General features: G+C 49.3%; 5 protein-coding genes across 5 annotated transcripts; 2 read left to right on the top strand and 3 right to left on the bottom strand.

Moving 5' to 3' along the window:
* Positions 1-806: 806 nt before the first annotated feature.
* On the bottom strand, positions 807-6,055 carry EPUS_02831 (uncharacterized protein; the record flags this gene model as incomplete). The annotated part of the gene is made up of 5 exons (XM_007803590.1): positions 807-2,645; positions 4,164-4,296; positions 4,344-5,643; positions 5,703-5,846; positions 5,929-6,055. 5 exons carry the CDS (start codon positions 6,053-6,055, stop codon positions 807-809), a joined length of 3,543 nt encoding a protein of 1,180 aa, XP_007801781.1.
* A 720-nt stretch (positions 6,056-6,775) lies between these two features.
* EPUS_02830 (uncharacterized protein) lies at positions 6,776-7,663 on the bottom strand (the record flags this gene model as incomplete). The annotated part of the gene is made up of 1 exon (XM_007803589.1): positions 6,776-7,663. One exon carries the CDS (start codon positions 7,661-7,663, stop codon positions 6,776-6,778), a length of 888 nt encoding a protein of 295 aa, XP_007801780.1.
* A 725-nt stretch (positions 7,664-8,388) lies between these two features.
* Positions 8,389-9,595, top strand: EPUS_02829 (uncharacterized protein; the record flags this gene model as incomplete). Its single annotated transcript, XM_007803588.1, has 3 exons — positions 8,389-9,175; positions 9,238-9,385; positions 9,433-9,595. 3 exons carry the CDS (start codon positions 8,389-8,391, stop codon positions 9,593-9,595), a joined length of 1,098 nt encoding a protein of 365 aa, XP_007801779.1.
* A 1,761-nt stretch (positions 9,596-11,356) lies between these two features.
* EPUS_02828 (uncharacterized protein) lies at positions 11,357-11,842 on the top strand (the record flags this gene model as incomplete). The annotated part of the gene is made up of 1 exon (XM_007803587.1): positions 11,357-11,842. The coding sequence occupies one exon, from the start codon at positions 11,357-11,359 to the stop codon at positions 11,840-11,842; it is 486 nt and encodes a 161-aa protein (XP_007801778.1).
* Positions 11,843-17,068: 5,226 nt separating this feature from the next.
* Positions 17,069-18,880, bottom strand: EPUS_02827 (uncharacterized protein; the record flags this gene model as incomplete). The annotated part of the gene is made up of 1 exon (XM_007803586.1): positions 17,069-18,880. One exon carries the CDS (start codon positions 18,878-18,880, stop codon positions 17,069-17,071), a length of 1,812 nt encoding a protein of 603 aa, XP_007801777.1.
* Between the last annotated feature and the right edge of the window lie 859 nt (positions 18,881-19,739).

Here is a 19,739-nt window from a genome sequence, read left to right as displayed (position 1 = left end):
ATATGACTTCTAGGAACAGCTCAGACATTTTACTGCTCAGCACCTATTCACACCATGGGGTCGGTCCGGTAGTTCTCGTTGAAGACGGATTCGGCAACTCCATCAATGGTTCCACGCCCCGCCATCCTTTGGCCGTGATTTCTGACCATCTCACGTGGTAGTAAATAGCTCTTAGCTTGAGGATCAATGGTAGTCCAGATGCTAACGAAAATTTCCGAGTTGTAGAGTTCTTCGCTGCTAGATATGAAGAGTGACATATCCAGGATGGAAAGGTGGACGATCAGGGTAATATTCGTTTGCAACGCTTTACTCTCAAACCTGAATGAGCGAGAACTTTAGACATAAGTAGCGAGGGTAGCCAAAGCTTGATGTTGAGATTTAATCTCTAGAAATGAGAAAAAGATAATCATTGGCCTGCATGGCGGCCATCTGGTCGAGGTAACCTTCAGTGGAATCGCTATACGTCGTGAGTAGTGTGAACAGGAGGGATGAGGCTCGTTGAGGAGCAGATTTTGATTCGACCTATTGGAAAGGGGTGCTGCGAGTGACTTGAATGAAGTCATGGCGGAATATGAAGCCAAAGTAGTCAGACGGCGGCCGGTGAGTTTGCTGGCCAGTGGCCACCCGGGAGAGGGCCTGTCAACCCTTCCCTCGCAATATCACCCCAGTATTTGTGGACCTGACAGCAACACTGAATAAATCGTGAATTGGTACATTGCAGAGCGATGGCGTCTTAACAGCTGCTGCAAGTACTGGGTTTTTTCTGATAACGTGGAACGGTGGAAAGTCCCGGTCGGCACAACTGTTCAGGTGACTGTCAACCCAAAACCTTTGCCCCAGAGACCTCTGCTACGAAGCCGTACCGAAACCTCTTCCGCCCAAACCTCTAGATCACCGACCTTCTCCTTACCCGCAGCTGTAGCCAGATCACCATTGATTCCGTTGTGTAAGTCACTGCTTGTGTCTTCCTGTATCGATGAGTTGACACCATGTTCCATAACGGCAAGAATACTACTCCGCCAACTTGGAACCTCGCTTCGCCGGGTCCGCCACACGGTTAAACCCAAGAATACCATGCTCAAGGTCACCACGATAAAAGGGTACAACAACCATAGCCACTGGACTTGAATGAATGGTTCCACGACTAGGACAGTGCCCTCAACATGCTCTTGAGAATTCACCCGCATTGCATTCGTCAGTGCATCTGCAATGTTAGCGAAAGTTGTCTTTACATTTTTGACCCCGTTGTTGTAGAAGCCCTGTGCGATCCCGTTTGTGAAAGCAAACTGGCCCATCTCATTCCTCCCAGTATCACCTAGGAGTGTTGTTCCTAGCGAATCTTGAAGAGCTTCCAACGAAGGCGTATTCACAGAAAACGTACGGTTCCTACTGCCAATAGTTGTAAGATATGTGGAGGGGACATCGAAGAAGAATGTTTCGAGATCGTCGGTACTATTCAGGGAAAAAGTCGCAGATTGTAGACCCTCGAAAACATCCAGTGGTGTTTCATTGAAGTAGCTGAGCGATTGGCTGGCTTGATAGGACTTGGCACAAAAGGCCAAAACACAGTCCCAGGCGGTGTAAGCCCAGGGCTCGGAGGGATCTCCTCCGGTAATCACGGAAACATTTGTGATTGTTCCAGGTGACTGATATTTGGAGAGAGTGTCTGAGTTGAGTTCAAGGTGATTCGATCGTAGGGTAGAAGGGCCGGTGGATGCATTGATGCTTAGGTACCCAAAAATTGTTGATTCGCTTGTCAGGCTATGGCCATTTGGAAGAGAGTATTTGGATATCCCACTGATCTGGTCGGGTTCATGTGTGACTCGTAGGAGCGAAGAGACATTATGGCAGTTTGAGCAGACTGCCAGCGATGCGTATTCTGGAAAGGTACAATTTCCTGTAGGACAGTATGGTGTAATCGAGGAGGCTGAGCGTGTAAGATTGCGGGAGAATACGCCGTCGTAGACTGCAGCAATCAAGGGTTGAGTGGTATATGGAGGACCTGCCAGACTATCATACAGATTAAAGTGTTGAGCGTATGGAATACTGGCGATGTTTTTGCTCTGTGGGTGAACTCGAAGAGGATAGCTTACAGACTGTTGCAGGAAAGCATCAGATGCAAGAGACAATAGAATGATAATACTTCCAATAGAAGCCATTTGCCAAAATTTCAGACGGAACAGGAGCTGCAGTGCACCCCAAGGACCACGCGAAGCCATATCGAATATCTGGAAATCTTGAAGTGACTTTGTCTTGCGTGTATACCATAGCCACTTAAGCTGACTGAGACATGCGCACACCGGCATCAGCATGAATCCCTTCATGATCGTGGCAAGTGTGGACAGAACAGTGTTCAGCTGAATAGAATGTGGCCAGCTGTTAAGTGGTTTCCCGTTGTATAACATGAGGGTGGTAAATATGGTAGCCAGCGCAGCACCAGCTATGGTCATTGCAAGGTACTCAAGTGCCCATGAGTCGGAAAAGAACCAACGGAGCCAGGCTTTGTATTGTCCATGGTATTTTCTGTGCTGGTTACTGCCCTTGGAAGGCGCCACGAGCATCGCTCTTTCGGCTTGGGAGGATGGCATAGATCTCATTTCGTTCCAGAGGCAGTAGTTACGGTGGATCGTGGAGTAGAAGAGCTTCTAGATATGTGAGCATTTTAGCAAGGCTTTGCCCTTCCCCGTCTAAGCCTGAGGCCTGCATCACACCCGTAGGTGTGATAGACATTCTGAGCCGCAGTATGCGGCTCATTATTAACCAACGTTGCATCCGTACAGCACCTTGCTTACTGCAAGGCTATGACAAGTATACAGGGATTTTCGAGACGAGTGATTGGTTGATTTTGGCCCCTGAGTAAAGTTCATGCTCGCGGTAGTCAGACTGCATAAGGATGTGCTTACCTTGTGGCACAGGCTGGCGATGCCATGGCTGTGATGATGAATGCTGTGGTACAATGTTATTTTAAAAAGACTTGTTGTGCTGAGATCTGATTGGGAAGCTCAATGCAATAATCTGGCTAGTGGTCACAGCCCTATGTCAAAGGCATATTCCATGAATATTCCATGACCCGCAGCGGCCCGCAGTTTAAATCCCAACGGTTCGCTAAATGTGTGAGCATGCACTGCCTCTCAATTAGTGATGGCTTGGAACGAAAGTACCCAGGACAAAGGTAAGAGAGAAAGGTACGTAGGTTACAGGCAATCTAGCAATTTAAAATGAAGGATGTAACCAGAGATGCAGGAGTGAGATGTGAGTATTGCATAAGCAGTCAGTCAGATCATAGGTAGTACCTTGGAAGAGCATGGCTTAATGTGTCTGCCTGGGAATTGTAGTGAAATCTTCCACGTTCCTTGCATAGTACATACCAGCACCACTGGGAAGCACAGAATAGTCATTGAAATCATTAAAGGGCAAACATATAGATGATGGGGTCCGTAGACGCCCGACAACTGTTCTTTTATATTGTTTTTGAGTTTTACCTTTTTATGTACATTTTCATACTCTGCCGCTCTTCTCCTGCCGACAAGCTCAACCCTCCTTTCACGGAGCACAGCCGGTGTGAATTCTTTTCGCTTCATCACGACTCCTTCTCAACAGGCTTAACCTTGTGTCTCAGCTCTGATACTGGCTTCACGGGATACAACTCGATGACGAAGCTCGGGCACCGAAAACCTGGGTATAATACAAACTCAGCAGCTCTGCTCTTGTGTGTTAGCATCTTCAAGTGGGCGTTGTGGGGCTCACTGATGAAGGTCAGTTTCATTCTTGATCCTTTTCTGTTCTCCTTGGTATGATTTCCCACAATCTTGCTCTTCTTGGGACTTTCGTCTCCGTGCTTCATCGCTGTACGACCATGCTGGGCTTTTGGCTCGGGGTTTGATACTGATATGTTGAGGTCGCCAGGGCTGCTCCTTTCCATTGCATCGCAGATAATTTCACGTTTCCCTATCAAGCACCGTCTTCTTATTCAAGCTGGCGTGGCTGTTGACGTCCCGTTCATTCCATTTGAGGAAGCTACACGCTTAGCAGGAGGCGCTCCAGACGATGTCTGTCCAAATATTAGCATATGCCACCGATGTAATCAATTTACTCGGAGCAATGGAGCCCAGAGCATTCCATCTTGGATGGAAATTGGTGATATAAGTGGAGAGCTTGCGTACCTCGATGTCTGAGAAGCTTCTCTTCTGCACGGTCGAGTTGACTGCCTTCTTCGACAATGGCGCCTTCTTCTTCGGCTTCGTTGGCTTCACATCTCCTTTCTCTTTGTCGAACACGTCGTCGGGCAGATCATAGCTCCCAGAATATTAGCACGTGATAAAGCTGAGTTTGTGTGAACTCACCATTTGATCGGCACGACGTTCACTTCATGCAAATTTTCTTGCCAGTTCTGCCAGGATGTACAGGTGTTTTTGAAGAAGCTGATGGCAAAAGAGATATCAAGATTCTTCGTAGCAGCTGCTGTCAGCTCGATGCCAACATAGAATGTGGTAGTGTAGATCGTTTGGACTTCGTTATTCCCATTCGTCTCCGCATGCGCATTCTTTGCGTCCCCAACTACCGTACCCGTCTCTGCTGCAACCACTCGGGCCGGTTCATGCGTCTCGTCGGTAGTCTTGGTCTCCAGTACTTGATGTTTTACGCTGCCTTTTTTGACCTCATCGGCTTCAGCATCGCTCTTGACTTTGTGAACTCGTTCATATCCTTTGATGAAGGGTCGCGCAAGCTCGATCATATCTGCCTGTTCTTCAAGCTTCATGACTAGAATGCGTACCTTGGATTCGACGAGACCAGACCACGCAAGCGCAGCGTCTTTGTTGTTTGAGCTTGAAATGACATTAAGGTAGTATCGGTGATCCTGGGTGAAAAAGGTGTGTCGATCGAATAGTGCACTCCATGGCGACTTGCCTTCAACAATTTTCTTAACAATCTCTTCGCCTCTTTTCAGTTCCTTCAGGATGATCGTCTTGCCGGATTTTGAGATGTTGAAAGTCGCACACATACTTGGGTAAGCAGGAGTGATGACAGGCATGAGATTCTTCTTGTCGCCTGAGTAGATCTGCGGGTTCCAAGTCTTCTCCTTTCCGGTCTCGATGGCTTTGAGCATAATTGGAGATGGCCAACTCCATTGACCAATGATGAAAAAGAACTTCTGGATAATGGTCGAGCCAGTGGCGGTAGGATAAAGCTGGCAGACACGAGCAACCAGCATAGCCCAAGCAACACCTCCTGGGAAACCCAGTATGTTGGCATATATAGCTCGTCGCTGTGCCCAAAGCTTGATCGCTCTCAGAGCCGTTCGAAATGTCTTGGGTTGTGGTACCAAGCCAAGGATCTCATCTGTGACCCGAGTCCCGTTGACGGACTTGATCTCAGCCTGATCCATGCCTTCTAATAGCTTTGTGTCGCGGAGGTCGAGGTGCAGAGGAATTGCGTTGAGAGTGGGTATGCGGGCGAAGATGAGATCAATATCAATGCCACAGAGCTCCATCTTGATGATAGGCACAAATGAGTCGGGCACGGCTGTCATATCGCCAATGTCTTTGGTGGGAACCATGCGCTTGAGGATTGTAGGGAACAGCTCAAAGAAGTCTTCGCGCTTGACCTGTCTTGGAGCGACAACAAGTGTATCAATGTCGGAACCTGTGTTGCATGTCAGCTTCTGCAAGACATGAGTTCCATGTCAACCACGCATTACTGACCCGGACCATAGACACCAAGCCTGTAGCTACCATATGGGAATATTTTGCCGCCAAACTGTGCTATTGACGCTTCTGAAAAGCCTTTCTTTCGGCATACTTCTTTCACGAATTCAACGGTGACTTTGTAGAGAAGTTGCAATGTTGCTTGTCTGAGTAATCACAGTCAGATCCCGGCCACTGGTAGGTTATCGCAGATTGACTTGCCTCTTCGCCGTCTCGGCAGGACTCTCATAATTGTTCTGGCGCTTGAGTTCTTCAATAAGCGCACTGTTTAACGAAACATCTGCAGGAGTTGGCAATGCGGAGGATATAGCTGGCGTCAAGCCCCATTGCCTGACTGGAGCTGCTGCCATTTTGAGAAACGCCGTGCAGAAAATGAGATGGGGGTTATCGGATGTAGGTGGACATCGGCTTTGCGGAGAGGGAGAAGGTGGTTTGAAAGTGATCGCGGTCGTTTGTCTCCATATATGAAGCACAAATAGAGAGAGTGAGCTGACAGCAGGCAAGAAAATGGACAAAAGTTCACCAAACTCCAAATGAAAGGATCGCTATTAGAGAATAGAATCACCTTTCAGCACCGCGAACTGTGTCTAACCATTCACTTTCCTGCGCCTAGATCCCTATCGCCCCAGGCTAAGGATGACGCCGCCTTAAGCATCTATGACTAGCGCCAGAGCTCGGTCGCTCCGTGTTATTCACTGTCAAACATATGCAGGTGACATGTTATTGAGGAGAATAATCTAACCCACTATTTGAATATCCATTCAATTGTGTTGTCTGCCGCTGGTGTCCAGTCAAGACACATTTGACGTCAAGAAGTCAACCTGCCCATGCATCTCTACACAGTGAGTGGCAACTTGAGCTGAAGAACCTTCCCATGTCTTAGGTTTACGAAACAAAACCCATAAGTGAAGTGCTAGATATATCTGACTGCGTTGTTTAGACGGAAGCAGTGCCAGGACATGGACTTGCTGCACAGTCAAGTTATGTATGGAACGGTGGCCGGGTACTGCAATCAAGATTTATCACTTCTAACTAGACCTCCATCTCAGACTATCCACAAAGTGTCTTTCTTATTGTCCGTCCACCTTCGGCTTCATCAGACTCTCATTCAACTTTCCAGCCTTCTTCTCCGCTGCAAATACCGGTCTCGGGATCTCCAAACCGTCACTTACTCTCGCATAACTGATCCCACCCAATCTCGACATCGGTCTTAATACGTTGGGATCAATAAGACTCCTTGTCTTATCAATAGCATCCTCTCTAACCCAAAACCTAACCCCCTCAACAATAGCCATAACCCCCGTCTTCTTCCCAGGCGTAGTCCTCGACTCAAACTCCCTCGTCTCAACTAGCTTTCCCTCAACGCTAAACACCGACTCCTTTACCCTGGAGCACTTGACATCCTTGCATGGCGCTGGATGCAAACCGGTCAACGCCCATTCCGAAACCCCATACGGCGCATCAATTGACGTCGCATTCGCCGCCTCAATGAAATGCTCCGAAACAATATTGATCGTGCACTCTTGCGACTCCACCAAATTCCTCAGCGAATCCTTCGCGTTATCCATCCCGCCTGAAAACCCGACAGTGAAAAGAGGCGGATCATGACTAACCACCTGCGTGTACGAAAACGGCGATAAGTTCGTCGACTCACCATCCTTTGACCTGGTGCTCAAAAACCCGATGGGCCGTGGCACGATGCCCGAGATTAGTAACTTGTAGTTCTGCGCCGCTTGGCGGCCCTCGGCGTAGGGATCGATGTCGATGTGGTTCTTTTCAAGACTTGCACCACCGTCGTTGCCCCCAGAGCCGTAGGTCCAATTCGGCTCTACCGTTTTACTGAATTGAAAGTCTCTTCTTTCATAATCGGGTCGAGAAGCTTGCACTTTGGCGAAATCGGGATGAGGGTTACGCTTGATGCTGGATTCCGCATCGGCCTTTCCTTGTTCTTGGGGCATCTTATGGGTAGATGTAGTTGAGAGTAAGCGATTGAGGAGATGTGGAGGGTTGGGAGAAGTAGTCGACGACTCTCCGGAAAGACTGAGCAGACGAGTAGCTGATTTGAGATTCTGATATTGGATAGATGACACGTTAAGCCTGAAACTGAATGTGGCAGCAAGCCTCATTGGTCAATATGCTAGTGATTGCGCAATATTTAATTACTAGTCGCAGCATTTGCTGCTGCACTCGGTCAGATCTTGAGAGACATCAGCCGTCCTTCAAGGCCACGTCAGAGAGCTTCTTGGAGAACTTGGGAAAAGCGTCTTCTACCACTGCTCCGAGCAAGCAGTCTTGTCTGTCAGCTATCTAGGCAATAATCTAGCAGAACGTTCCCCTAAGATCCCTTGACGATGAAGATCGCGAAACGTCTTGAGTATTGAGTTTGCAAGATGTTGACCCAGGCACACCTATGGTTGAGAATTGGAGCACAGCAGTTCAATTGGAGATCCCTTGTTCCGCGCCAAAAAGGAGATTCAATAGGTCATGGCCGATTATTCTATGCTTGTCCAAGCAAAAGCCGGCCACGATTTTATTTTGGTCTCCTCGCGGTGACATGCGGTGACATGCTGCGGGGTTTCTTCATGAGTTTTCTACCCATAATAGAGCTATCGAGGAGGACTGTCCCGACTTCTAGATCTGTGTGACTAGAAGTCAACTCCGCCTCATACTTCCATAAACACCCATGGCAGAAGGACAAGTGAACTTACCCTCGCGGCCAAAAGCCTCTCCACCAGACTACCAGAAATACGACCTGGGAGACTTCAAGTTACAAAGCGGCTCCACCCTCCCGTCCGCCTGGATCGCATACAAAACCTTCGGCACCCTTTCCTCCCCCGCCATCCTCTACCCAACATGGTACTCCGGTTCCATCTCCGACAACGAATGGCTGATCGGCGCCGACAAAGCCCTAGACCCAGGTAAATACTTCATAATCATCATCGCGCTATTCGGCAACGGACAGTCCATCTCGCCGTCAAACTCAAACATTCCTCTGTTTCCCAAGGTGAGTTTCTACGACAACGTCCGTGCCCAGCATGAGCTCTTGACCAAGGAGCTCGGGATTGCCCATTTGAGGGCCGTGACGGGCTGGTCCATGGGCGCGGGCCAGACGTACCAGTGGGCGACGCAGTATCCGGAGTTCATGGATATAGCGATCCCCTTCTGTGGCAGTGCGAGGACGAGTCTGCATAATCAGGTGTTCTTGGAGGGGGTGAAGAGCGCTTTGCTCGCTGCGAAGGGGTTGGCCAGTGCAGGGGTCAAGGAAGGTAGGGTGGAAAAGGCAGGAAGCGAGGTGAGGGAATGGACGGAAGAAGAGAAGACGGTGGGTTTGAAGGCTTTTGGGAGGGGATATGCCGGGTGGGGGTTCAGTCAGGCGTTCTATCGGGAGAAGCTGCATAAGAAGTTTTATGGGGCCAAGGATCTGGAGAATTTTATGGTGAATTTTTGGGAGGCTTGGGCGTTGTCGAAAGGTGCATTGTTCATGACGATTCATGCAGAGTGCCGTGGATGTGCTGATATGGTTAACGCACAGATCCCGAGAACCTGCTGGTCATGCTCCAGACGTGGCAGAGCGGAGACTGCTCGCGGCAGGAACCGTACAATGGCAATTTCGAAGAAGCCATGCAGTCGATCAAGGCCACGACCCTGGTGCTGCCGTCGAAGACTGACCTATATTTCCCGTAAGCTGTGCTCTCTGTTCGAGCGATAGCTACTCATGAATGGTCAGACCCGAAGACTCTGAGTATGAAGTTGGGAACATGGCACCAGGGATAGGGGCACTAGAGGTCTTCCCGTCGATATGGGGCCATTGGGCGGGAGGACCGCCAGGCAATATGGAAGATGTGAAGTGGTTGGATGACAAGATTCGGAAAGTGCTGGCAGATGATTGAGCATTGCGTGTGTATTCGAAGACTAGTTCTTGCTCCTAAGCGTCTGCATATACTTTCATTAAAGTTCAATTGGTACAGAATGATGAGGCTAACCACAACCCGAGCGTCCGAAAGTGGATGCGATGGTGGTCCAGGACTAACCGGACCCTTTACGAAGCCATGATCAGGTGGGTCTCGAAGTAAGGGTAAACAACCTGCGGCAAATGTTTCCAAACGAGCCAATGTGAAAAGGTGAAGAAGAGCGGAAACCAATTAAGAACTAATGAATGTTTCTCAGCTCTCGCCTCTGATATTATTGATTGGGCAGCCGTGCTGCCATCAAAAGCTGAAGGACTGATATGAATTCGACAATGATAGCTCGATTCGACATCAAAGTAGTGGGTCATTAAGCGCGTGCTGTGAAGGTCTCACCCCTTTGCCGGTAGTTTGGTGGTCATGGCTGTTTGTTGCAGCAAGATCGAAAGCAGGAGACATTGCAATCGTATTATGAAGGGTGAAATGCAGCTTCTCCGTGTAGATGTCTGTTCTCAACCTTCGATGGTGAGATGGTGGAAGACGACAGTTTCGAAAGTAAGGTAACACAGTTAGTGCCCTGCTCATCAACACTCGAGGAGGTATAAACGGTAGCTGGGATTCTGCCAGCAGAGGTTCCCATCAACGTCACAATCTCTTTTGAGGATTGTCGCTTCAAGCATGTGGATGATACCGTGTTCCGCTGTTGCACAGTTGGGTCCGCCTTAACGTCCTTGATTGCGCTCACGCACTTCACTTGACGACAGGCATTGATCCTCGAATATTGTTGCAGCCCGAGAACTGGAACCGCCATTGTCGTTCTCCAAAGCAGATTGGTTTCCAACGGAGGCATTGCGTTGACGACTATGCTGCTGAGAGGGTGGTGCGTATCCAAGACAAGTCTGACCACTTTTCATGCAAGTCTCACACTCTGGAGAAAGGGATTGTTAACTGCGTTCAGAATGCAAGAGGCAGCGAGGCAAGTACTTGGTTGTTCTCCTGAGCATTTTGTCTTTCTTCTCCGGCAATTCTGACATCTGCAGAACACGAGCGGAAGTTAGCTTATCGTCGGAATATATAACGCCGGTAGGTGGTTCTTACGCATGATCTGTTCTCCTCTGTTTGGCTTGGGATGATCCATTATTTGTCACCCATCGCAGCTGCGTTGGTGGTGCCAGTGGAGCACTGCCCTCGTTTCTGGAGGACGCAGACGAGGGGTGAGATGCTGCAATCGCGCTCCCGATCATGCTTCGCTGGGTTGAAGGATAGTGGAGTTGGGATTGTGAGGCCCCCGTCTCCACGTAAGGAAAAGGAGGAGAACCCAAGAATACCCCAGTGGTTGACTGTTGAGCACCTGCCATAGGATTAGGGTAAGCAGCCGAAAAAGGGGTATATTGCGCATGGGGCAGTAGAGGAGGCTGAGAGTCCCATTGCGAGGCTGGCTGCCAGTCTTGCCAGTCTTGCCAGTCTTGAGGATCTTGCTGGCCAGTGTGGTAAAGGTGATCTGGATTCATTGTGGGCTGGGGCCCGGTAGAGACAAAGGCCGGAGGCTGCCTAGTGTGAAAAGGGCCAATCGTACAGCATCAACAACACGATGAAAGAGTACCTCAGGCAGAATATTACACGAGTTGTGCTTCCAAGGCGGTTGGCCACATTGCCTGGTATATAAACTCCTCAGAGCAGGCAACAAGTATCGAGCCATGGTCAAAGCCTGAACAGAGTTTCAGCATCGCCACGCCCCTTCGCACAATGAACTTGCTGTCATCAACGCTCAAAGGACTCCCACCCAGCCCAGGACCCCAGTCATTGGAAGAATCCTCCATTGGCCATGTGCATCCCAAGTCTCGACTCGGAGACCGTGACAATGGTATCGACAAGGGTCGAAACGAGGATGCAGCGCCTCGAATGGGGCCAGTAAGAACGACACAGCGATCACGACCAATATCGGTTCCGATGTTGGCTTGCTCCAAAATACACTGCAGGCGTCTTCTGGAAGGCTTCTTCGATATCCTCCCTTACACGTCAAGATTCCATATCTTAAGCCCCGATGTGTCAACCTCTGAGATAGACTTCATGGCTCCCGCTTCCTTGGAGACGGGAGGGAAAGCGGCACAGTCCCTACTTGCCGTCCATCCAAGCACGATAATGGACAGCCTGAGCAGGTTCGAGATTGTACCTATTGTGGAAAGCCGGGGAAATGGAAGCGCCTCTTTAGGCAAGGCCTCAACCTGTTAATCAATGCCTCACTGAAACATGATCGGCAATTGGATTTACACATCTTTGCGTGCTCCCGTTAGTGAAGACCATAGATCGGCAATACCCATAGTGGGAACCTTCCTTGGAATCACTAGTATACCAGCCATTTTTCCGTCCATACCTGCCAGATCGTGGGTGACCGATGAATGGACGACGCTTACCGACCGGCTACTGAAGTGAAGTGACTCAACGTAAAAGACCGCCTTTCTGTGGGGTGTCATACCCGCTTCTTCTCTCCCTCTGTTCGTGTGACGAGCTTGTTGAGCATCACCACATACTTCGCAGCTCAGTGACGGTTCCAAGCTCAAACCAGGATCATTTCGGCTCCTTCGTCAAGTGTAGGTTTGGGAAGAGAAGATGATTAGCAGGATCGTATGAGATGGCCGGGCAACAACGTGCAAGGCGCCTTCCTAGCCGCCTGTCAAACAGGTGGTTTTGAATGTTGATATACTACTGAGATCGTCACGCACGATGCAAGGTACTCTGACCAGGATGAAGACGCAATCTAGCATGAGCATGTTAGATTGAAGAGAGCCGTGTGCTCGGCAGCTTGAGACATGGTGTACGGATTCAAGTCTGACGACACCTAGACGCCTGTGAACCTCAGAATGGGCCCATACCCCTCTTTAGCCAGCCTTCCCACAAGCATTTCGTCCAAATAGAAGAAGTCGGTGTCTAGCAATGGCAGCAGCTTCTTCAGCCAAAACATATTATGGCTTAATGGTACCTATATTCTCCACAGTTGACCTCACGGGCCCTCCTGGCTCTGGTATCCTTGGCCGAGGACTTGATTTCAAGTTGTTCAAACTCCACAAACCTAGATGTTTAGAACACAGCTTGTCCATGAAACGGGAAACAACGCCTAATATTGATTAGGGGTAATGGGGGCTGAAATGATTCCCATAAGTGTACAATGCATGATGATTGACCTGCCAGACATCTTGCCCAAAACTGTGTGTTAGGACCGTTGTTTAGCGCTACTAATCATGGTACCAATCCGCGACGTTTGATGTCTCCAGTAAGATCGTCACTCCCTTGTACATGGTAAGTGTCTGGGGACACTCGATCGCCATGTTCCAGGAATCGCACGCTGCCACTCTGAAACCTTAAAATCGGGAGATCGTCGCTCGATGAATGCTCAGTGCTTAAACATGTTGATGTGCATAGCTCAAGTGCTGCGCGGACTAAGATTGAGATCACAAACAGCCTCCAACCAACATCTTACTGGATGTGCAGGAAACAAATCTTGCCCGGCCATCCACGGATACTAGAAGTTGTACTAGAGATCATCCTTTGGTCGCCAGATCTGGCATGACTTACGTAGTAGTGTGGTATGCATCACAGCTTATTTGTGTGCACGACAGTGGTAGTGTGAACCTTCGAGCTTGCTCAGGCTGACTCGAAAAGCAAATTCGTGGGCCAGATTTTCGGTCAGCTTCATTGCGGTCATAACACCTATGCGGATACCGGGCTCCATGTGAGCAGCTAGCAAGCGATCAGCCCGGGAAGCATGGAGCTCTCTAACATAGTATGGAGGTGGGGAGAAGACCGGGCCCTGCTACCTGCATACCCGGTATTCGACTTTCGCTGCCACGTGCATCGAGCCACATCACCGAGAGATCGACGAAGAAATGATATGCATTGCAGTCTGATCGACTGTACAGCTGGTCAGGTCATACTCTTGATGATATCAGCCTGTTGTAGGCGGATCGAAACGTCTCCAGAGCTGTCCAAGTCAGGCGTTGCCCAATGCGCAGAAGAGGCAAAGGCAGAAAAGAGAATGCAGTCCCTGTGGACAAGACGAGTCAAGCTTGAAGGCGCTCTCCAATCTCCTCACTACCCAGACGAACAGAGCACTGCGGCAGTATCCTGTAACTTAGAGGGAAGAGCTGCATGCGTTGGAACAGAGTAGTACTGCGTAGTACTACGGTTTCATCTATGGTGGAAACCTGGGAGAGTACGAGACCTCCGGACTCAGGTTCCAACTGCCAGTGGTGCAACACCGGGCAACTTGAAGTTCAAGCACTGGCAACTCCTGAACCGCCAAAATTTATTTAGTGCTTGGCATTGTGACATGATTCGCCAACGACTAGTCGCCATTCAGTTGGCCATCGAGTCATTGACCATTCACGTTCATTCCAGCACACGGTGCACACCTCGAACGGACATCACTATTGTCCCCAATTCCTCGATGAGCGAGCATGAGTCGGCCCGACAGAAATCGACACCAACATCGACTTGATCTCTCCTATACGATACGCCTTACAACACTCTTCCGAGGGGCTATCTGCGGACCATCCCTATGCCGTACGCTGCGCTTCTTGCTCCGAGTTAATACGGCTTCTAATGCAAGCATCCATCTGAACGCGAAGTTACGAGCAGGCCAGCGATGGCTTTTGCAGCCTTCCCTGATACACTTTGCTACCATCACACGCTCAAATCCAGAATAAACCCCTTCTCTATATGTGGTGCTAACGCTTCATGCGCTGGGTCGGGTCTAGCACCGTACAGAAAGTGCAGATGCGAGGGGAGTCTCGTCAATAGATTCTGAAAGTGTATGCCCCACAAGTTCGGACAGCGCGCTTGCTAATGTGACCGGTATCTGTAGAGCGTCGCTAGACCAAAGGTCGAGCCGACTGGGGAAAGTTGACCACGAGGCAATGCTGGAAATTGGTACATGATCCGCAGCGTCTGCTCTGATTGGTATCCAGTGAGCCACTCTCTACGAAACAGATGCCTTCGCCAATCCTAGTTTCATGTGACAGTATCGGCAGGATGTCGTACAAGTGCTGTATGTGCATGCATTGGATCGGCTGCGCTCTTCCCGTGTCGTCGTGTACTCCAGAGTGGTTCCAGCATGAGCTCTCGTATCGCTCTTCATACCCGAGACACGCAGCGAAGACTATTGTATGCATTTGTCTTTCTGTACGTGAATTTCCTCCGCACCTGTGGGCAGGAACCGTCGGTAAGATACCCTCCGTCTCCTTTATCATTACTACTTAGGGGAATAACGAACAACAGGGAGTACCTAGTGGCCAAGCAATGCATACCTGGTGTCGCAGACAACAACATACCGACTCTGGCAATCACGAGGAGACTCAATACACGGATAGTCATCGGGATTTAGCCCTAGTATCGTAGCTAAGGCGTCAGTCCTCTGAAGTATGTGTAAGAAAGATTACCTGTTATGGTATCGCCGAGCGCTAGAATGTTTCGCCTTGGTACGGTTGAAGTGGGGGCGAGATCAGTGGGTAGAGATTGGCTGTCTCAACACAGGATATTATTGGGGCCAGAAGCAACGCGCGAAAGGTCAAGTCAATGCTTTCAAGGAGGGTCGGTGCTTCATCTGTTGGGTTTTTCGTCCAGCTAATTCTCCCCCGCCCCATCAACTGGTGTCTAATTTCGTCGCCCTTTCCTGTATGGCGGGCAGGACTCTGGAAGTGTATGGATTCAGTCTGATTCCGCCCGATTGGACGGACCTGTGTTGATATAACGAAGATCTCACATGATTGCTACCATCACGGCCTTCCATTGCTGTAAAAATCATGTCATTGCCTGCCAGTAGCCTCTTGTCGACCGCGCTGTCTTCCTCTTCTGGGGTACCGTCGGGATAAGCGCCTGCAGTGGTCGAACTCCGCTTTGCCATTGGCAAAATTCCGCCTTCGGATGCTGCTCTCTTTGCTTACTTGGGCAAGTTGCATACTGATTTCGAGCGAACAAAATTCTAGCTAGAAGGCTAACTCAGTTTTGAGGTCTTCATGATTGATATGAATACAGCCTTCCCAAAAGTGAGACCGCAGCAACAGCTTTTGCTGTCCAGCTCAGGGTTGGTTGGACTTACCTGCTTCACCACACAGGAACCTGATGCCAAGAAGAGCTTGAGCCGCTCGTCAAGTTTTCTGGAACAAGGACTTTTACAAATCAATGGCTCGTGCAGTCAATGGTAACAACACAGGACGGGTGAAGCCTCTCCCTCCCAGCGGCAGATTTCTTGACGATCTGGTTTTCCGTTTGGGAGGAGGAAGTGAAATTCTGTAATATTTGAAACAAGACAACAGCTTCAATACCTCCGTACGAGAGGAGCTTATCATCAGTATGGCCACGCTTGCAAGCGTTGGGCAAGCAAGCTGTTTCACGTCTGGCCACGTTCGGTAAATACTAAGGCACATGTCCCCAGTACAAATGAACGAGGTATGGCCATCCTAGCCCAGTTATTTGAAGGTACATTCCACTTACCGGCAAGACGGAACGAGCCGACGAGCAACTCTCAAAAGAGTGAATCTCAGGTCTACTCGGAGTGCAGCACTGCTGGAGCGGGTGACTGAAAGCCAGGGATTGTCTGCTGCGCATGGGCCATAAGTCTCCCTGGCAGGAATTGCGACGTTAGGCATTTCAGTACTATAAGGGTGTGCCTTATATATTTAGCTGGCGCGATTCGAATATTAAGGTTGGGTGAGGAAATCTACGAGTACTAGCGTATAGCTGAGAACGCTATGAGTATGAGTAGAGATCGGTCCCTTGGGAGCAGTACAGCTGTGGAGGCCTCTTAGGCCTCGGCTGCAATGCCCACAAAGTGTCTTTCACCAGTAATACACTTCTAGGAGAGGAGACTGGGCAAAATGCACATCAATCATTCTTTCAAGCTTATTAATGATTTGACGATAGCAAGAACAAGCCTGTCAACACGACCATGATTATGGCCCTGGTGTTGATTGTTGGAAGCTGTAGATTTTTCCAACGCGGACTCACTGTGACAGGCGGAAGACATTTAAGAAAATGTGACCAAAATGGAAAGGGTACCGTTTCTCCTTGAAGCAGATCAAGGTACCATCGCCCAAGCTTGGATGCTTCGATAGCATCATACTGTGTTTTGGCATTGTGATGACGGTAAGTTTTGATATAACTATAGGTGATAATAATGTCTGCTCATTGTTTACTATGTGAAGGAATTCTCAGACCATTCTCAAACATCATCAAGTAGTATCCTGTCAACCGAGAAATCATGGAACTACGCTTCTTTGTTTTATTCAGCAACAGAAATGCTCACTTCAGTACTGTTGCGAAGAATTGATTGCCAGAAGTTTGTCGTGGTATCACTTGGGTATCCGGAACTAGAACAAAACATTTCTAAATGCGCTCTCTCAGCCTCCAGAACAAGCTAATTCAAATCTCAAGGCTATGGCTGCACCTGCCTCCTATTCAATTCTACAAAACTGTCTCACCCACAAACTCTTGGTTCCTGTCAGCAGTAGGTGCTTGCACATTCGCGGCACCCGCACCAGCAGCGGACGTCGTTGGTTGATTGCATTCTGCTAGAATAACAGAGCCCTTCAAGCTTGAAATGCCAGCTTCCTGTACCACCACTGGGGAATGCACCGGAATCATTGGTTTGTTGCATTCTGTTAATCTGACACAATCCTTTGATGTCGGAGTGCTGTCCGCAGGCAGAATCGATGTTGGCACCACTGGTGCAGGTATCACAGACGATATGGAAACGTGGGTGCAATGTGGAACAACTTCCGAAGGTGGTACAGAAACGTTGACAGGTACCTTACTCCAGCCGACCCCTTGCTGTGGCGGCGGGGAAGTACCAAATGCAAAGAATAGCACAGCCAAGCTCAAGACAGCAATGACCACGTTGCGCCTGTCTTGCGCAAGAAGGCTGACGTAACTGATAAAGAGGTGCCGGAGCTCGATAGTTGGAGGCGGGACGTGATGTTGATAATGAAGCTGCGATCGAACGGCCTCCTGATGAGCATCATTATGAGAACCGCTTGCTTCGAAAAGGCCGTCGATCTTCTCTTGTGGATCATGCTTGGATGTGCCATATACCTCTCTCCTCCGTCTCTCCGCGTCAGAAGGCTCGTACCCATTCACAACTTCTGCTTCCGGTTCATGGTCAAATCCTAGACGTAAGCATCTTTCTTCCACCTCTCTTCTTATATCTTGTGGTAAGCTCACACTAACTTCCACATCGACCTTTTCCATCTCATTCCAGGCAGCAGACCAGGCTCCGGCTCGCATCAGTCCATTCGCAGCATATACCTTGACCTCCCATTCTCGATCTCGTGTAGTGTTTTCCACTACTCTCCTCCCACAATCTTGACATTTAGTGCCCTGTCTGGCTGTTTCGGTGTCGCTCTCACTTTCTTCAACCACATCAACGTCTTCATTTCCGAAAAAGTGCCCTGACCTTACTCGTGGTTCCGCGAGCTCCAGGCTCTCCAACAGCCTTTCCTCCAGAAGCTCATAATCAGCCTTAGGGTGCGGAATCAGCACGCCTCTGCCCTGAATCTCAATATCATTCGTGATCTTGTCGCATAGTAGTTTCCACCGCTGCCAATATTCCTCTGGTAAAACAGCCTGCATCAATACTGCATCGGAGATTCTTGCCTGTATGGGCATAGTAGGAGGTAAAAGGGAGCAGTGAAGTAATACCAAAGGAAACTCCTTTTTCACCTTGGCATTTTTGGGTGACAGCAAGCTCTCCGCATCGCTACGTCGTTTGGTCTGAGATATTGAGCCAGGGGATCTTGCTGACATTGTAGACATGTTTCTTGATATCCGAGAGGTTCTTTTACCATGGTGCGAGATGGCATCGTCCTCATCTCGCATCTGTATGCTACGTACAGAGCTTGGATTGCGGAATGGTGATTGCCGCCATCTTCTCCCATTCGCTTCATCACTAGGACTACCAATACTCAAATCTTGAAGCTTGGGCTTCTTCGTTGGGGAAAAAGTTGCGTTTGGAGCCACAGACGCAGGGAAGGAGCTGATCGAGGAGCGGCTTGAGGCAGTCTCGGCATTACGCCGTAGATTATCCTCTTCGGTGAACTCATTGTTTTCTTCAGTGGCCGAGGAATCGTCCTGCGTTCTGGGCGAGATATTGTAATTGTGGTGGGAATACTGGACAGCTGGGTCGTTTGCTGAAGATAGGTGGGACGGCCGGTCGGTCGTAGCGCAGGTGGAATGCGGAGCAGTCACTGATTGTGAGTGAGGAGAGTGGAATGTAGCCATTGCAAGGTGTGGCGCTTTGAGTAATGCCAGCGTCTGGTGGTCGATCCAGAGTCCTGCTTTTTCGTCTGTCTTATCCTAACCACCAAACTGCCTGGCGCAATCCAAACCTTCAAGTTCAATTCCCCAAGAACGCGCCAAGAAGAGGATGTAAACATTGGATGACTAACTCAAACCCAACTAGCAACTCGTACTACTAGTGGTGTAGTACCACGGTACCAGGTAGAAGTATTATTAGCATCGCGCTAGTATCTTTACTGTAAAAAGGAGCCAAAAATGAGACAGCTAAGCTCTAAGAAGCTAAATGGTACTGTTGTGGCCAATGATTGAATGATAAACGCCTAAGAAGGCTTTTGGACTTCGATGTAGCGCAGTATCCGAACTGGTTGCTACTAACGGTGCCAACAATACTTCTGCCCGGTACCGTAGTAGTAGTAGCAACGCTGTGTGCAAGTATACATGTATTACTTGCAGGGCTTGAAAACCACTACATCTGCTCCAGCTGCCAAGATGCCAAAAGTGACGGGCGCGGGAAGTCGCAGGAAGTCGCAGGAGGTTGGAACTCTCACAGCTCATTATCAAAATTCAATCGTCAACTGTTCCTCTGTTTTCCTCCCCCCCTTGCCTCCATACTGGCGTGGAATTGGAATCTTATTGGAAAATACTGCACTGTATACTCTCCGAGCTGCCCATCAGATGCAATCCGCCCTCTGCGCTTCAAGGGTCCGACTTGCGGACTTCGGTATATTTAGATCAGCAGATTATCGTGGCGAAAGAGTTGAACACCGAACAGTAGAAGCTAAATCTCTGCCTAGTGATACACCATTTCACTGTGCGATTTGTTTGCTTGAGCAGCAGAGAG

The sequence above is a fragment of the Endocarpon pusillum genome, assembly GCF_000464535.1.
Source record: "Endocarpon pusillum Z07020 unplaced genomic scaffold scaffold2538, whole genome shotgun sequence".
Lineage (NCBI taxonomy): Eukaryota > Fungi > Ascomycota > Eurotiomycetes > Verrucariales > Verrucariaceae > Endocarpon > Endocarpon pusillum.
Note: the sequence above shows the minus strand (reverse complement) of the source record. Positions and strands in the feature narration are given on the sequence as shown.